The 16,267-nt window shown below is 37.5% G+C and overlaps 1 protein-coding gene and 1 non-coding gene across 2 annotated transcripts; both read right to left on the bottom strand.

Moving 5' to 3' along the window:
* Positions 1–2,219: 2,219 nt before the first annotated feature.
* On the bottom strand, positions 2,220–5,336 carry LOC101741688 (uncharacterized). The gene is made up of 3 exons (XM_004932328.4): positions 5,271–5,336; positions 3,194–3,370; positions 2,220–2,718 (listed from the first exon to the last, which is right to left on the bottom strand). The coding sequence occupies exons 1-3, from the start codon at positions 5,305–5,307 to the stop codon at positions 2,228–2,230; spliced, it is 705 nt and encodes a 234-aa protein (XP_004932385.1). The 5' UTR covers positions 5,308–5,336; the 3' UTR covers positions 2,220–2,227.
* Positions 5,337–7,268: 1,932 nt separating this feature from the next.
* Positions 7,269–7,341, bottom strand: TRNAK-CUU (transfer RNA lysine (anticodon CUU)). The gene has a single exon. It is a non-coding gene; the product is annotated as a tRNA-Lys (tRNA).
* Between the last annotated feature and the right edge of the window lie 8,926 nt (positions 7,342–16,267).

The following is a 16,267-nucleotide window of genomic DNA, read 5'->3' as shown; positions in this document are numbered from 1 at the left end:
AGCCCACCTGGTGTTAAGTGGTTACTGGAGCCCATAGACATCTACAACGTAAATGCTCCACCCACCTTGAGATATAAGTTCTAAGATCTCAGTATAGTTACAACGGCTGCCCCGCCCTTCAAACCGAAACGCACTACTGCTTCACGGCAGAAATAGGCAGGGTGGTGGTACCTACCCGCGCGGACACAAAAGGTCCTACCACCAGTAAATGGTGGTAATGGTAATTTAATCTGGCATAAAAATTTATCTTACAAAGCTATTTTATCGTGTGCCAGTAAAATCTTACTAAGCTAACTCCTTTTTAGATATAGACATTCGATCACTTCATTTTTGTGTCAACCAACCAGAAATTGGATCACATATAATGTACAATAGGTTATGGTAGGAGCATCTACAGAAATCTAAGACTTCGTTTTGCTTCAACAAGACTTAGCGTACGTACATTGTTGTATTCTCCATCCATATGCGGTTCGGGTTGTTGACACCTATTAATAACACCTCAACCATTCTTAAAGAGCGTCAAACGCTATTTGAATTCTTAATCGTGGGAATCGCTTCTATTCAAATTAGCCGCTACTGTTATTTTGAAAAGCCTTGTAAATTCATTGTTTTTGTGATAGTGCGCAATCTTTCTGACATTTCGTTATTAATACGTTTGCTTGAATGGAATACGTTTAAATAAAAATTAGATAAACATCAAGCCTTTGTTCCATTTGGAATATATTAAAGCCATTTTTGACGTTGAAGTTGAGTTTAGACTAAAACCTTTTTTCAGGTGTTTGAATCACATCCTTTGGTTAATATTAAATTGAATAATTTACAATTGCAATGCACTCAATGAAGTCTATAAGTAAGGCAAAGATATTTAGAATATAATAGTTTCAATCAATCGTAAATTAATGAACAATGAGAATAATTCTGGTTCAATAGCATTCCGGTCATATTTATCTCATAGCCGTTCCAACTTAGAATGAATTTTATGATCAATCGATGCTTTGTTGCCAACGAATCCCAGTGCTTTGTATTATTTTAAATAAATAGATTTTAAAACCACTTTTTGTGGCATGTATTTTCCAGTTTCAAACTATACCTACCAATGAAATTAAATAACTTTTTATTTCTGACATTCACTTGATAATAAGTGCTCTTAACAAAACGAACACGTAGCGGATTTAAATGACTTAACAAATCCATATTTTTAAGTACCTTAGAGGAATATTTCTTTAAGACAGCTGAAAGATCTCACTACGCCATATACATATATGCATATTGAGATTATGCAATAATTTTTTTAAGCAGATTCGTAACACTATCGTTCAACAAAACAAAAATCTAGTATTAGGATGTTTGGAGTCCATTTCTTTATCTAAAAACTCCAAGGCCGTAGCTAAGATTTGAGCATTATTTTTGTAGGGTGCAGGTGAAGAAGAGCTCTAATATAAGCATGCTACAAAAACTTTCACTGTACTTTTGACTTTATTTCCTTACAATTACTTTTGTGCGCTCATTAAACAGATCTGTTACTTCAAATGTTTCTGTGGTATTGTTAGGCGTTGATAGGCTTTAAGGAAACAGGACATCTGTTAGTATCCAACAAGCTTAAATTAGTTAATGTGTTTTTAAAATTCTGCTGGGAAGTAATCTATGCTGCTGTCTTCGAGGTGTTGTTATTTTTAAACTAATCCATTTTAGGACAAAATTTCAGGCTTCAAGATGGGTACTAACCACAGTATACACGACGTGTGACATTCTAATCTATTTGTAAATCTGTTTATCGAGACTAGAATATGTATTCAATGCATCAGCATAGAAAATGATATCACACACATTTAACATGTGCATTTATTCAACGTCCATATCGATCTATAATACAAAAGGAAATACGAAACTGCTTATCAAATAGTCACTAATAGTGCTTAGTACTTGGACTATTCAAAGGTATTTTAAAGTATTTCTTATTTTCACACAATACTATATTTCAAGAAAGAATTTTAATCACTTTTGAACCACAGTCTTTGAATAAAAACAATATAATGAAGGAAATAAGGATAACCGAACATAAATAATAAAAATACTCAGTGCACAATTACGTACATACGACTCATGATGTACCTGTAGCTATACAACCTCTGCCGCATCTCAAGGTCGACGAGATAAAATCGGTAAGGTTTTTTTTTCTACAAACCATTACGGATGCGAGATGAACAAAAACAATGGGATGCGTCCATTAGTTTAATTTCGCCAATTTACCGTCTAACTTAATCTTTGTTGTTGTTGTTTCTTGTTTCCAATTATTTATTTGCTGTGCACATCCTCCTAAGCCCAGTCCATTCGACAGCTCCATGCATTTCTTACAATAAAAATCTTTGACGCTATTTTCAGCTATTCTTCTATGCAATTTATTCTCATATGCTGCTCTATCAGCATTTCTACCGATGTTGTAAGGCACGCCCTGGTTCCAATTGATGTTACTGTAAATGCTTGAAGGTCTCCACTGCGACGGATTCATAGCTACACTAGGATATAAATCGTATTGATCTCGTATGTTACGATTGACGAGCGTCGATTCTGGATATTCTGTATTTTTATATCTTGTATCAGGCGCTCTAATTTGAGTAGTCTCGACAGCTTTGTAACCGGCTATGATTGGTACTTCACCGCTATCATCTTTCCTTTTATTGTTATTGTCGTATGACAACGTCTTGATTACACCCCTATCTGTAAGAATAAAAACTAATGTGAAATATTACAGGTTTAGGAAAACGTTCCGACTATAATTAAAATTGGAATAGAAATCATTAGGTTATTAGGATCAACAAGTAAAAGACCAAAATGTAATCTTGGAATTGGGTTAATTTTTATTTTAAATCTAATTTATCGATTTCCTTTTCAGTTCAAGCTAAGCGCGTTCACTAAAAAATATTTAGAGTACGCAAATAATTGGGTATCAGGAAAACAGATTTGAACCTAATCAAATTAAGAAAAAAAAATCCGAAGTAACTAAAAAACATAGACGTTACTGTATTTTGTCTTAATAGGCAAATGAGCATAGGACTTAAACGATGATGAGTAGTCACCGATGCCCATAGACATCAACAGCACCAATAAACAGAGCTCGACTGCTGCCTACCAAAGACCTCAGGAGCTTTAAGGTTTTAAGTGTATGGTCAAATTTTACCAATAATTTTCTAACCATCATCAAAACCGTGAATTCCTCTTCTGTTGTTATTCCTCAGTTTAGTTGATACTATAATAGTGTGCTTTACTTCAACGTCTTCGTCTTCTGCTTTACTTGAATTCGTGACAGCTGAAGTTTCTTCGCCGCTAAAGTTCAGTTTTGTTGAAACACCATGACTGGTACCGGAGAAAACTAAAAACAACGTAACACTCAAATGTTTTAAATAAAAATTACCGTAGGTTCACTTCATCGAAAGATTAATGAAATATTTCACTTTTTTTTCTATTGCTTATATGTGTGGACGAGCTCACAGCCCACCTGGTGTTAAGTGGTTACTGGAGCCCATAGACATCTACAGCGTAAATGCGCCACACGCCTTGAGATATAAGTTCTAAGGTCTCAGTATAGTTACAACGGCTGCCCCACCTTTCAAACCAAAACGCATTACTGCTTCACGGCAGAAATAGGCGGGGCGGTGATACCTACCCGTGCGGACTCACAAGAGGTCCTACCACCAGTAATTACGCAAATTATAATTTTGCGGGTTTGATTTTGTAATACACGATGTTATTCCTTCACCGGAGAAGTCAATCGTGAACATTTGGTAAGTACGTATTTCATTATGCCTGCGGTGGGTGGTGGTGGATGTGCGGCGTGACTAGGCTCGATAAAATCCGTAACGAGTACGTGCGTGGAAGTCTAGGTGTACGGGACATCGCCGACAAGATGCAGGAGAGTAGGCTGAGATGGTATGGTCACGTGAAAAGGAAGCCACCTGACTACGTCGGAAATTTGGCACTACTGCTCGACCTCCCCGGTCGGAGACCCAGAGGCAGACCCAAGACAAGGTGGAGGGACGTAGTGCTGAAGGACAAGAGAGAATGCAATGTTGCTGACGAGGATGTCGAAGACAGAGCGAAGTGGAGGAGTAAAGTTAGGAAAGCTGACCCCACCACCATGTGGGATAAATAGCTGGGAAGAGAGAGAGTATTTCATTATGCCTGCGGGATTCTAACACCGGTGCATCGCTAGATACGAATGCACCGGACGTCTTATCCTTTAGGCTACGATGACATTTGTATTATCGGTTTTTATATCGACTTTGTGTGTGTATTTGGTGTTCGTAAATTATACTTTCTACTAGTTACAATGATACGCATCTCAGTTAAATTTGTATCTCAGTTAAATTAGCTCATTGAATCAACAAAATCACATATGTACCCACGTCAAAATGTAGATAGTTGTAGGACAATAAAGTGCGACCTTTACACGACACATTATGTACACATTTTTACGAGGCATTAGAATCAATGCCATTACGTTATCTATAGATGGATACTCACTTACATATGGTAGGTGCGTCTTATGGGAGAATTTGGCAAAAGTAAAATTAGCAAAAGCAAAATTATAATTTTCGTAATTACAGGTGGTAGGACCTCTTGTCAGTCCGCACGGATAGGTACCACCACCCTGTCTATTTCTGCAGTAAAGCAGTAATGCGTTTCGGTTTGATGGCTTGAGCAGCAGTTGTAACTACACTAAAACCTTAACTCAAGGTGAGTGGCGGTATTCACGTTGAAGATGTCTATGGGCTTCGGTAACCACTTAACAGCGGGGGACCGTGAGCTCGTCCACACATCAATGCAAAAAAAATATTCTGTTGCGCCATCATCTAATGTTAATAACATAGTTTTTGTGAAACACTTCCCAATAATATCACAACACGAAAAACACTATATCAAATCATTTATATCTACTGAGATTTTGATTTTAAACATGCCTAGCTCTGTTTATTTCTAACTTTGAAAGCGCAAGAACACTCAAAAAAAAATGTATTTATTCATTATGGACTACCACTACATAGTGTAAAACAAAGTCGCTTTCTCTGTCCCTATATCCCTACGTATGCTTAAATCTTTAAAACTACGCAACGGATTTTGATGCGGTTTTTTTTAATAGATAGTGATTGAAGAGGAAGGTTTATATGTATATTAACATCCATTAAATAGTGGAGAAATCAATAATAAATTACAGTTTCCGAAGCGAAGCGAGGGCGGGTCGCTAGTATATAATAAAAAAACGGCAACCTCACCACAAACAGCCAAACAGACAGACAGAAACTTCGTCATCTTATCACGGAGACGTCACGGGCAAAGATTTCAAGAATCACGCAACACATCTTTTATACCGACTCAAATTGAGCGGCAAGATGTCGCAAAGGAAGTACAGTAATTATGAACAGTCTTGGTACGGAAAAAAACGAATAGGAGGACTTAACGTGATTTAATTTAATACTAGAGGTCCCGCAGTAGTCGAAATTCGACTATAACTAATTGGAATTGTAAGTTTGTACACTATTATGATTGTGTTTTATACTTATATAATCACAAATTTCGCCAAGACTACACTATAAAAAATAATAAAACAAAGACAAACAATATTTAATCTCGATTTGACAACAGACGTCAAGAACAAAAGCTTGACAATAAATAGCATGCATGCGTGTTGCGTCAAATACATGGTATGTAGTGTGTGTAATGTTTTCTTTATTGATTTAATGTATCTTTTATGCATTATTTTAAAAAAAAATTAGCATTATGCACTTCTTCTCTATATTCTCTATAAGTGTGGAAAATTACATACTCCTCCGTTCGCGCGTTTTTCATAAAAAGGGATACAAAGTTTTTGCTTCACGTATTAATATTATATATATTTATAATGTTTTTAAGTTATATTAGTTACGTCGACATTTCAAATTGTAGATGCTTTAATCTTAGCGAGCATAACACACGTTCCTATATTATGCATTATGTTTAAGCAGGTTACACGTTGTTACGTTTTTATTTATTGCTAATTGGCTGGACCAGCTCACAGCCCACCTGGTGTTAAGTGGTTACTGGAGCCCATAGACATCTACGACGTAAATGCGCCACCCGCCTTGAGATATAAGTTCTAAGGTCTCAGTATAGTTACAACGGCTGCCCCATCCTTCTAACCGAAACGCATTACTGCTTCAAGGCAGAAATAGGCAGGGTTGTGGTACCTACCGGTGCGAACTCACAAGAGGTCCTACCACCAGTAATTCTCAAAATGTCCATCTAATGTCCAATACATTAATTGCACTTTGATGTTCCATTAATATAGACACGGAATTAAAAATAATCAAAATCATTTCAATTATGAAACTGCTACCAGAAGAGATTAACAATTTTACCGAAAACTGTTTGGAGCAGGCAGATACTTTAAGCGGGTGAACATAATGAAGAACTCATAAAATGTTAAATATATATAATAAACTAAAAAAGTAAAGACTCAAAGCAAAATATATTGATAGTTTTTAATACTAAACCAAATGATCCTATACCAGTTTATGACAAAGGAGAAAAAAAGATTCCTTATCTTTCAGTGAAAATCACATAAAATTATTTTGTGAAATGTTTTATCTTTTTTTCATCATAAAATATTATCATAATAATATTGCACAAGACATACAAGTTTCATCGTATTACACAAACAATTTTGAGTAAGAGTACGCTGAGCATGGACCGTATTTAAATCACTAATGAGTAAAATCGTTCTAATATTATTAAAATGATAAATCAATGAAACTAATGTGATACACTTTTGATAAAATCCTAAATAGGTACAAGATTTACAAAAGCGCCATCTAGTATATTATTATAGTACTTTTTAGTTTCGTTTGTTTTTCTAGATGGCGCTTTAATAATAACGCGATTTAATTTTTTTTTTAGCAGTAATTAACTAATAAATTAACATTTTATTTGAAATAGTTCACTGAAAATTCACTAGATGGCAATGTATTATAAGTTCGGATGCAGTAAACTTGTAAAGTTAATGCCAAGTTTTTATCTACTTATTGCTTATACGGGACAACGAGCTTCTTTTCCGCTTGATTGTAAATGGTTACTGGTCCTCATGCACTCTGGACGCGTATTTTTAAAATAGCGATCTTAAAAAATGGACATCGAAAACCAACATGTGTCCATAAACATTTAATACGAGTATTACCCTCCGAAATGGAATTACGTCAGAAGTCACACGAGAAATTTTGTGCTCCGAGCAAAAAATGCGCCCAACGTGGGGCTCGAACCCACGACCCTGAGATTAAGAGTCTCATGCTCTACCGACTGAGCTAGCCGGGCAGCCACAACGTTAAACGAAATTAAAGTATAAATTCAAAATTTGAAATTACATAATTTTATTATATCTTAATACTTAAAGAATATGTCAATCAAAATAACGCGATGATAAAATATCTTCGGTAAATACCACTTAAATGACCTGATTTAAAAGTCATTTTCCATTACTCTATACGTCAAGAAGTTCACTAACTATCCAGTTCTTTGCCTTTAGCAACGGTTTGACAAATAATCCGCGGGCCGTTTGCCACAATCCCGCGGGATCGACTCCCTTTGAGTCTCTTTGACGGGACGCTCGCAATTTCCAAGTGCAAATACGACCTTATCTTAGGTCGGAAGAGCGTTAGCTTTGTCGATGCATAGTTAGTCTTGCCTTTGGAACGCTATCATCTCGGCACTTGCTGAATGCACATTCTTCGCCGACTCATTTTTAAACTACATTTGAGGTACATTCATCCTCCTCCTCCTCCTTCAGTCGATCGTTCATTACTGAGCATCGTGATGCGCCCGCCTGTGACGTTTTTTTGTAATTTGTAGCCACTTTTGTCGGTCAGTGGCACAGTGAAGTGCGTGGCTCAGTGTCATGTCCAGACACTCGGATACTTGGTCACTCCATCTTTTTCGGCTCCGACCTCTGGATCGTCTTACATTCACTTTACCCGTCACTATGAGTCTCTCCAGGTTGTCAGAGGGTTTTTTTGCTATATGACCAAAGGTACATTACAAATTCTTTAATTTACCGTATTCATACCATGATTTTCAATTTAATTTGTTTGGCATTATATTAGTCTTTCTACTATCGTCATATACACTGAATGTCAGTGTATGACATTGTTTATCACACGTGTGATATAGACCAGGCTGCGGCAGCAATGTGTGTAGCAGGTAAATCAGTCTCTCTGAACTCTAACTCGACTATATGCATACTCACTAGAACTAAGGATTCGACAATGAAATTTAGAAAATCAAACTCAATTAAATGGAAATTAAAAAAAATAGTTTTGCAAATCTAACTCAAAGGGTGTTTGTACTGAAAAGCTTTAACCTAATTGCGTACAGCTATATTCATATACTATACGAATTATAAGTACTTGTCCTGTCTGTTAGACTGTATTATTTTTACAATTGGATACAATACAGTACATTAGGAAACCCCACGTTTATTCAAGACTGCCGATACCGCGTGTCATTATAACTTTAAACTTTGATTGTGTCCGGATTCACCAACTAACAACAGTCTTTGCTAACGGAAACGAGCAGGCAATTAATGCAATTAAAGCCTTACAAGAACAATAAATTAATAAACTTTATCATTATTTTTTTCTTCACCACATTCATGAACGATTCCTGTCGGACCGCTCCCATTTTTTTGCTTGTATTGATAGCTATATTCCGAAAGAACTACTTTTTACAACATAAGCAGTTCCCATGAGTACAGTCGTGAATAAAAGTGCAAGTAGACGAAAGAAAAGTGGGGATCATTTGGCGGCAAGGAAAACGGAGACGCTTTCAAATTACGAAGACTGTGCCAGTTCCCGGATCGGTTACACTCTTACGTACAGTCGTGAACGAATATCGGGCCGAAACGTCATTTCGGATCCTCCAGATCCACTAACGGTGCTTTTAGGTACCTCAAGCACCGGTCACCGTTCTCGTCGAACCCGTCGCTTGCGACGAAGGGCTCGACGAGTAAATTAACCTACAGACACAGCCCACTGAGTTTCTCGCCGGATCTTCTCAGTGGGTAGCGTTTCCGATCCGGTGGTACATTCTGCGAAGCACGGCTCTTGCTAGGGTTCGTGTTAGCAAAGTCGTCAGGTTTGAGCCCCACCTACTAGTTACGGTTACGTTGAAATAGCACCTCAAGGCTATCAGCTTAGATAAAAAAAAAATCGGACCGAAGCTTTGAAATTTAAGAGTCGAATTGTCAAACAGCATGTAGCCACGGAGCTGACACTAAAAGTGACATTTGACGTCATCGCGGCCTAAAGGATAAGACGTCCGGTGCACTCGTATCAAGCGATGATGAAGCAACGGTTTTCGAATCCCGCAGGCGGGTACCAATTTTTCTAATGAAATACGTACTTAACAAATGTTCGCGATCGACTTCCACGATAAAGGAATAATAATTTGTAATAAAAATGAAGCATGCAAAATTTATTGTCAGCGTAATTGGGGAGTGCTCTGAGGAATTGTTCGAGATGACGACACATTTTTATATTTGTGTCTCTTACCTGTCGTTTTTTCCGTTGCATCCGGTTTGAAATCACGACGATTCTAAAGAAGTTTTCACTTCAAAAAAAATACTTCACGGCCACTTTCTCTATCGACTGTACTCAATACGTTGATGCAAATGGCACACGCTTCGCAATCAACGGAGTGCGGCCCGTCTTGGGCACTCACGGTGCTCCTACCTGTACTGAGTACTCCCACGAAGAAAAAGTAAGGTAAGAACACGCTCGGATGCCAATACACATTTACATAAAAGAAAGCTAAACGAATACCATATAAACGCTTGTTTACTTAGCTATTTATAGCGATATTTATGAGGCGAGCCTTGTATAGAAACTGAGAGCCACCAATTATGCCAGTTTTCTTTAATCTATCCTAATGTTATAAAGCTGAAGAGTTTGTTTGTTTGAACGCGCTCATCTCAGGAACTATTGGTCCGATTTGAAAATCTCTTTCAGTGTTAGATAGCCCATTGATCGAGGAAGGCCACGCTAAGACCAATGCAAGCGGAGCACCAATAAAGAATGTTTCAAAATCGGGGTTCCTCTGCGTGCGCTGCGGAAACGGTTAAAGTAAAAGTAATGTATGAGAGAACTGTTCCCCTTTAAAAGATCTAAAAAAAGTCCGCGACAGCATATGTCTATATGTTAAGGTTGGCTCACTATAACGTTTTTTATGCTAACCAAATTTATTCTCAAATAAAGCATTATTTGTGTACTATTCCACGCGGACGAAGCCGCGGGCAAAAGCTAGTCGTAAATAAACATTGATACGTGATGATAACATAGTCTCTATTAATAATGACATATACGTTATTATATAATACTTGGATGTACGTCTGTAATGCCGTAGCCCTGAATGATAGTTCAAAGAAAATATTAAGATTATGGACGATTACTTGAATCATAATGACAAAACTTCGAGTACTTAAAAACGATTATTCTTTGCTAAAATTTCACATTATGCTAGGAACTTGCTTTAAGTTCTGCTGAAAGATGCTAAAAAGTAAATGCCCGAAATATTTTATTTTATTTTATTTTATTTATATGATAAGTTTGAAAGGAAATGAACAAAAAAAACCTTCGTACATAATTTAGATTATGCGTTTTAAAATTCGATGTCGGAGTTAATTTATTATCTTTATATAATAACTAGCTGTACCCGTCCGCTTCGCTAGGCATTTTAAATTAACATTATTATTTCTCACCCCCAAAAAGATCCTCATCATTAATGCCCCCGCAACTGGTGTAGGGAGTACAACACTCATATAAATATTAGCCTATCCATTAATTACATGTATTTTCTACATGGATACCAAGTTTCAAGTCAATCGGATGCATGGTTCAGTAGTTATAACGGAACATCCGTAAAAACCACTGTAGATTTATATATTAGTATAAATTATATCATTTTTTCCGTTTTTGTGACCTATGTAACTCTTAAAGACAGCAGGATGGAATTTTATGTTTTTTTTTGAGTTTTGAAGTGAGTTTCGGAAGGTTTACGTTGGTTTGCAGTTTACATACTTTACATTGACGTGGTCAGTAGTGCTGTTTTCGTAATGTTGTATTTTAAATTTATTTATTATTATTTAACTGCTATGCATTGTATTAAATTTTTATTCTAGACAACATTCGTGATACATTCGTTTTTAACGGTCTGTTATAACTGTGTGATCCTTTAAAAAAATTATTTATAACAATAACAGAAATAATGTGTTCTCAATTTCAAATTGCAACTGAATGAAATAAGAAAAGGAAGTTGAGATTTCTTTTGCCGGATTTTTATGATGCATTAAATTATTTTATGATCACTGTATGTATTTATTATCTTCGGTTTTTACGGGTCGTAGTCACAGTTTAATTTAATTTTACGGTACAATCTATTATTTTTTTTAATTGTCATTATATTATTTCCGGCGTTTCCGATATTTTACATATATCGTAGTAATGAACGACTAACACGGCCTTAGTCGTCCGTGAAAACAAAAACTGTAAAGTATTTTTAATTATAAATCAAGACAGCCTCCCAAATAACTTGATATACAACACACGTTAATATAATTGTATTAAAATAAACTCATAAGAAAATAAAAATTTTACACGGTGGTCACAAAAACTAACAACACCGTTTTCGGCGAATATCACAAAGCATTCGCTCCGAACTGTTTTGATACAAAAAACAAATTAGACTATACACGGAATAATAAACGTTAGCCGATACGAACATGCTCTCCTAACATGCAAACGAGATAGCAATAACAGTCGGCAGATGCAAAGGAATACAAAAATACAAAAACGAATTTACTAAATAATTAATTGGACTAATTGTGTGTTTTATAATTGTTACCGGTTGACTTATAGATTTACATAAAATAATCGGTAATTTAATTGAGATGGTTGTTATGATTATTAGATAACTAGCGGTCCAATCTTGAAGATTGAGTTGAAGTCATATAATATACGCCCCCAAAAATTGAGTTAAACGAAGGGAAATAAATAGTTCGCAGTAAGGCGATGATCCATAAAATTGAAGTCCCTCGGTATATATACCTAGTCAGGTCATAAATTCTGTCACATGTTTAATGTAAAATAATTGAAACAAGTTTATTCATTATATAACCATTCATATACCAAAATGAACTTAACAAAACATAGATTCTTATGACACTAAAGTTTATTCAAAATGACCTCCGTGATTTTGAATACAGGCCTTCAATCTACGCGGCCAGTCGTCTATCGCAGCACGAACGAGGTCCATGTCAATATCGGCGGCTGCCTTAATCAAGGATGTCTTGAGTGACTCCAAATTGGGATGAGGCTTTGAGCACGCCTTTTCCTCCAAGTGTTGCAATATCTTGTAATCTAACGGATTCAAATCTGGACTGGAGGAGGGCCAGTCTTCATGCCGGATGAAGTCGATTTCACGCGCCGCCAGCCAGTCTTGTGTGCTCTTCGCTCTATGAGCTGGCGCCGAATCTTGTTGGAATACCCAGTGCCTGTTATTGAACATGGTATGAGAAATAGGTTCCACAAGGTTCGTCAGGACTGTATTTTGATACACAACTGCATTCGTTTTTACACCTTTCTCACAAAAATGTACCTCTGTTAAGCCCCAATAAGAAACTCCCAACCATACCATGAGCGAGGATGGAAAATGACCTCGTTGGACACGCGGAATACGGTCACTACTGTGTGCGTACACCTTATCATTTTGTTTGTTGTAGCTCTCTTCTACGGTAAAAATTTTTTCATCCGAAAAAAGAATTTCCCGATATTTTTTTCTCGCGTACCGCTTCAACAAAGCGCGGCATCTCTTCAGTCTCAGGTCCATTAGACGAGCATTCAAACGATGTCCTGTTTTTCTTCGATATGCCCGAAGCCCTAAGTCTTCATTTAACACCCTTTTCACCGTGGTTCTGCTTAACCCCATCTGAAGGGCCAACAGTTTCTGCTTACGTAAACTTTTTTGTGGCCAGCATTCTAAAAGAAAAGTTTGTCGTGGATGACGACTTTTAGTTGTCGTGGATAACGACTTTTAGTAATATTAAGACGGTGGTTTTGATTATTATTTTAAATGATGAAATGTTGTTTTGATAAATATCACAAAATGAAGGGTAGACTCCGTAACGCCACAGTATAAAATGGCGGTACGTGGACAGAGTCGTGGCATTCGTGTCAGACAGTGATTCCGTCCGTCTCAGCAGCGAGTCTCTGTCAGTCAGTCAGTCAGTCAGTCGGTCTGTCGGTATGTGCAACGAAACTGTCGGTTTATCCTGTCATTGTGAAAGTTGTGTGTGTTGAGTTTCAATAATTATTATTGAAAAGTTTTATTGACTAAACTGAGTTCAATCGAATACGAGTGATGACGAAACTACCGCTCAGCCATCCCTGACGTGTGCCTACATATATATATTTTTATTGCTTAGATGTGTGGACGAGCTCACAGCCCACCTGGTGTTAAGTGGTTACTGGAGCCCATAGACATCTAAAACGTAAATGCGCCATCCACCTTGAGATATAAGTTCTAAAATCTCAGTTTAGTTACAACGGCTGCCCCACCCTTCAGACCGAAACGCATTACTGCTTCACGGCAGAAATAGGCAGAGCGGTGGTACCTACCCGTGCGGACTCACAAGAGGTCCTACCACCAGTAAGATTGAAGCAATAAGACACCTAATGACACGAAATAAACTTACTTGTCATCATGACGTGGCTATTGAATGTATTAACTCTACCTCAAGAAGAGCCACAGCCTTTTAATACAACGACACAAAGTCAACCTCTGCGTGCCTCTTTTCAGTCTTAATTGTATATTGCGAGTACTTTTCAATGGCCTAATGGAATTTTAGGTTACGCTGTAAAGTGGCTGGGTTTTTGTACACATTGGAGCAGGGCATAAGATCAACAGAAGAGCACACGATTCACTTGATGTCAAGTGATAGACATGATAATGACAATGTGAAATCTCTTATCTAAAATGAAACACAAAAAATTTTAACATAACAATTCTCACCGGATATGGAATAATATACTGCTACACTTGAAATTCACAGGATTAATGGGATTGTGTTACTCGGATTGACACGCTCCCATCAACAAGGTATTCATGCACCCAATTAGTAAGCCATCGGAGAAATATATTAGCATGTTATCTTTCACATCATTAGCACTAGCTTTTATTAACAATACCTAGTCTAGTCTAGTCGCTAGCGTTATTAACACTAGCTAGTTCTGTGTAAGCGGTTTCTAGTCAAGACTTACATTAATTTTAGCAAACAAACTGAAAATAATAGTTTCCGGAATCGAGGTACTAAACTATTTCCTACTGTAGACTTTCTAGTGCCCGTACTCCATGTTTATACTTTAACCTGAATCCAATAGGTACCATATTCGATTTCGCCGACAGAAAATGTCACGTTCTAGAAACTATTATTCTATTTTAAAACTGTCGACCTATATGGCCTTTTTTTATGATTGAAGGATTACTGGTCGCCCGGAGGCCTTTCCAGTTTCACCAGGACAGGTGGGCAAGCAAACGCTCAGCCAGAAGGGGTGGGATTTGCTAACAGCTGCCTGAGCGCCTCTGAAGGAGACCTAACAGCTCAAGAGCAGCTCCTTCGCGAATGAATCTACTACCGAATCGGAATCGCGACCCGCTGAGAAGATCCGGCGAGAAACTCAGCGAACTGATGCATGGGTTAGGTTGCACGTCGAACTCTTTGTCGAGTTCGACGAGTACGGTTACCGGGGTCCCTAAGCCTGCTCCTAGTGTTAGAGCTGAAGGCGTCTAATGCAATGGTTATTGAATGTGATGGATCCGTAAGGACGTGTCTAGAGCGTCGACGGTAACTGGCTCCTACGTGATCAGGATTCGAGGAGTAGTCAGCGGCGGCACCTATATGGCCTATTTTATGAACACGTCTATAGAGACGTAGATTTGCACTAGATAGCATTATATATTAGAAGTCCTCATTAAGTCAATTGCCTATTTATGGACTAACCATGAAGATTACATAATTATTACATTTAAACTACTATACAGAGATTAATTACCAATAAACATAACGTAGAGTGAATTTCAATTCAAAGTATTAAGAAATATGTATTAGTCTAGCAATTGGATAGATTTGAATCACATTGAGTAGTTAGCCCCAATCGGATTTGTATCGCCCTCTTGCGATCTTTCTTAAGTTTTTTTTTCATTACCCTTTTAGGCAGACTAGCTCACGGCCTGACTGATGATGAGTGGTTACCGTCACTCGTGGACGTCAGCAATGCCAAGCCGCTGTGTAATGTAGCAGTGAAGTAACCTTGCCATATAATATCCTAATGCCAATTCAACCGAGTCTTCAATTTCATCATATTTTTAACGTATTGTATTATCCGTGTTTTGTTTATTAAATTATACGTCTTAGCTTGGGTCAATTAAAAAAGAGACTAATTTTGCGAGAAAGCACAATTGAATTGCCAATTGAACAATGGCATTCTGAAATTTGAAGCTGCCTGTACTGGAGTTGCTGCGATTAGTCGCATGTTGAAAATAGTTCAAACAGCTTTCTAAGCCGTTTAGTGATGTTACGACCACAGTCACACACACAATAAAAGTCTCATTCGCTATCGACCACCGTTCAAGTTTACAAGTGACACACATACTTCAAATTGATTTCATACCTTCTATATATTTTTTATTGCTTAAATGGGTGTACGAGCTCACAGCCCACCTGATTTTAAGTGGTTACTGGAGCCCATAGACATCTACAACGTAAATGCGCCACCCATCTTGAGATATAAGTTCTAAGGTCTCAGTATAGTTGCAACGGCTGTCCCACCCTTCAAACCGAAACGCATTACTGCTTCACGGCAGAAATAGGCAGGGGTGGTGGTACCTACCCGCGCAGACTCACAAGAGGTCCTACCACCATATCGGTATATCTCTGTGCGGTTAACGAGATGTAAAATGCCTAAACCTTACAATGACTCAGCTATTACTTATTTTATGCGCAGCTCATTTAAGTGGCAAGCTTCAGGTCAGAAGTCATCATGTTTCGTTCATCTCGACATGCGCTGCTAGCTCGTGTTGTTCCGTTTGACAGATTAATAAAAACTCCTTTATCAAATGCTGATGGGGCCGATTTTTCAATCTTATACGATCGATTATTTACACGACGATATACGACAGAAACTAATAAATTATC

This window comes from Bombyx mori, chromosome 5, assembly GCF_030269925.1.
Source record: "Bombyx mori chromosome 5, ASM3026992v2".
Lineage (NCBI taxonomy): Eukaryota > Metazoa > Arthropoda > Insecta > Lepidoptera > Bombycidae > Bombyx > Bombyx mori.
This window is presented reverse-complemented; position numbering and strand designations above follow the sequence as displayed.

Excerpts from the sequence above, each read along its gene's own strand:
- LOC101741688 (XM_004932328.4), bottom strand. The coding sequence starts at position 5,307 with ATGACGAAGTTTCTGTCTGTCTGTTTGGCTGTTTGTG. Across the intron at positions 3,371-5,270 it reads TGTCTGTTTGGCTGTTTGTG|TTTTCTCCGGTACCAGTCAT; the intron begins GTGAGGTTGCCG and ends CGTTGTTTTTAG. Across the intron at positions 2,719-3,193 it reads AATTCACGGTTTTGATGATG|ATAGGGGTGTAATCAAGACG; the intron begins GTTAGAAAATTA and ends TTATTCTTACAG.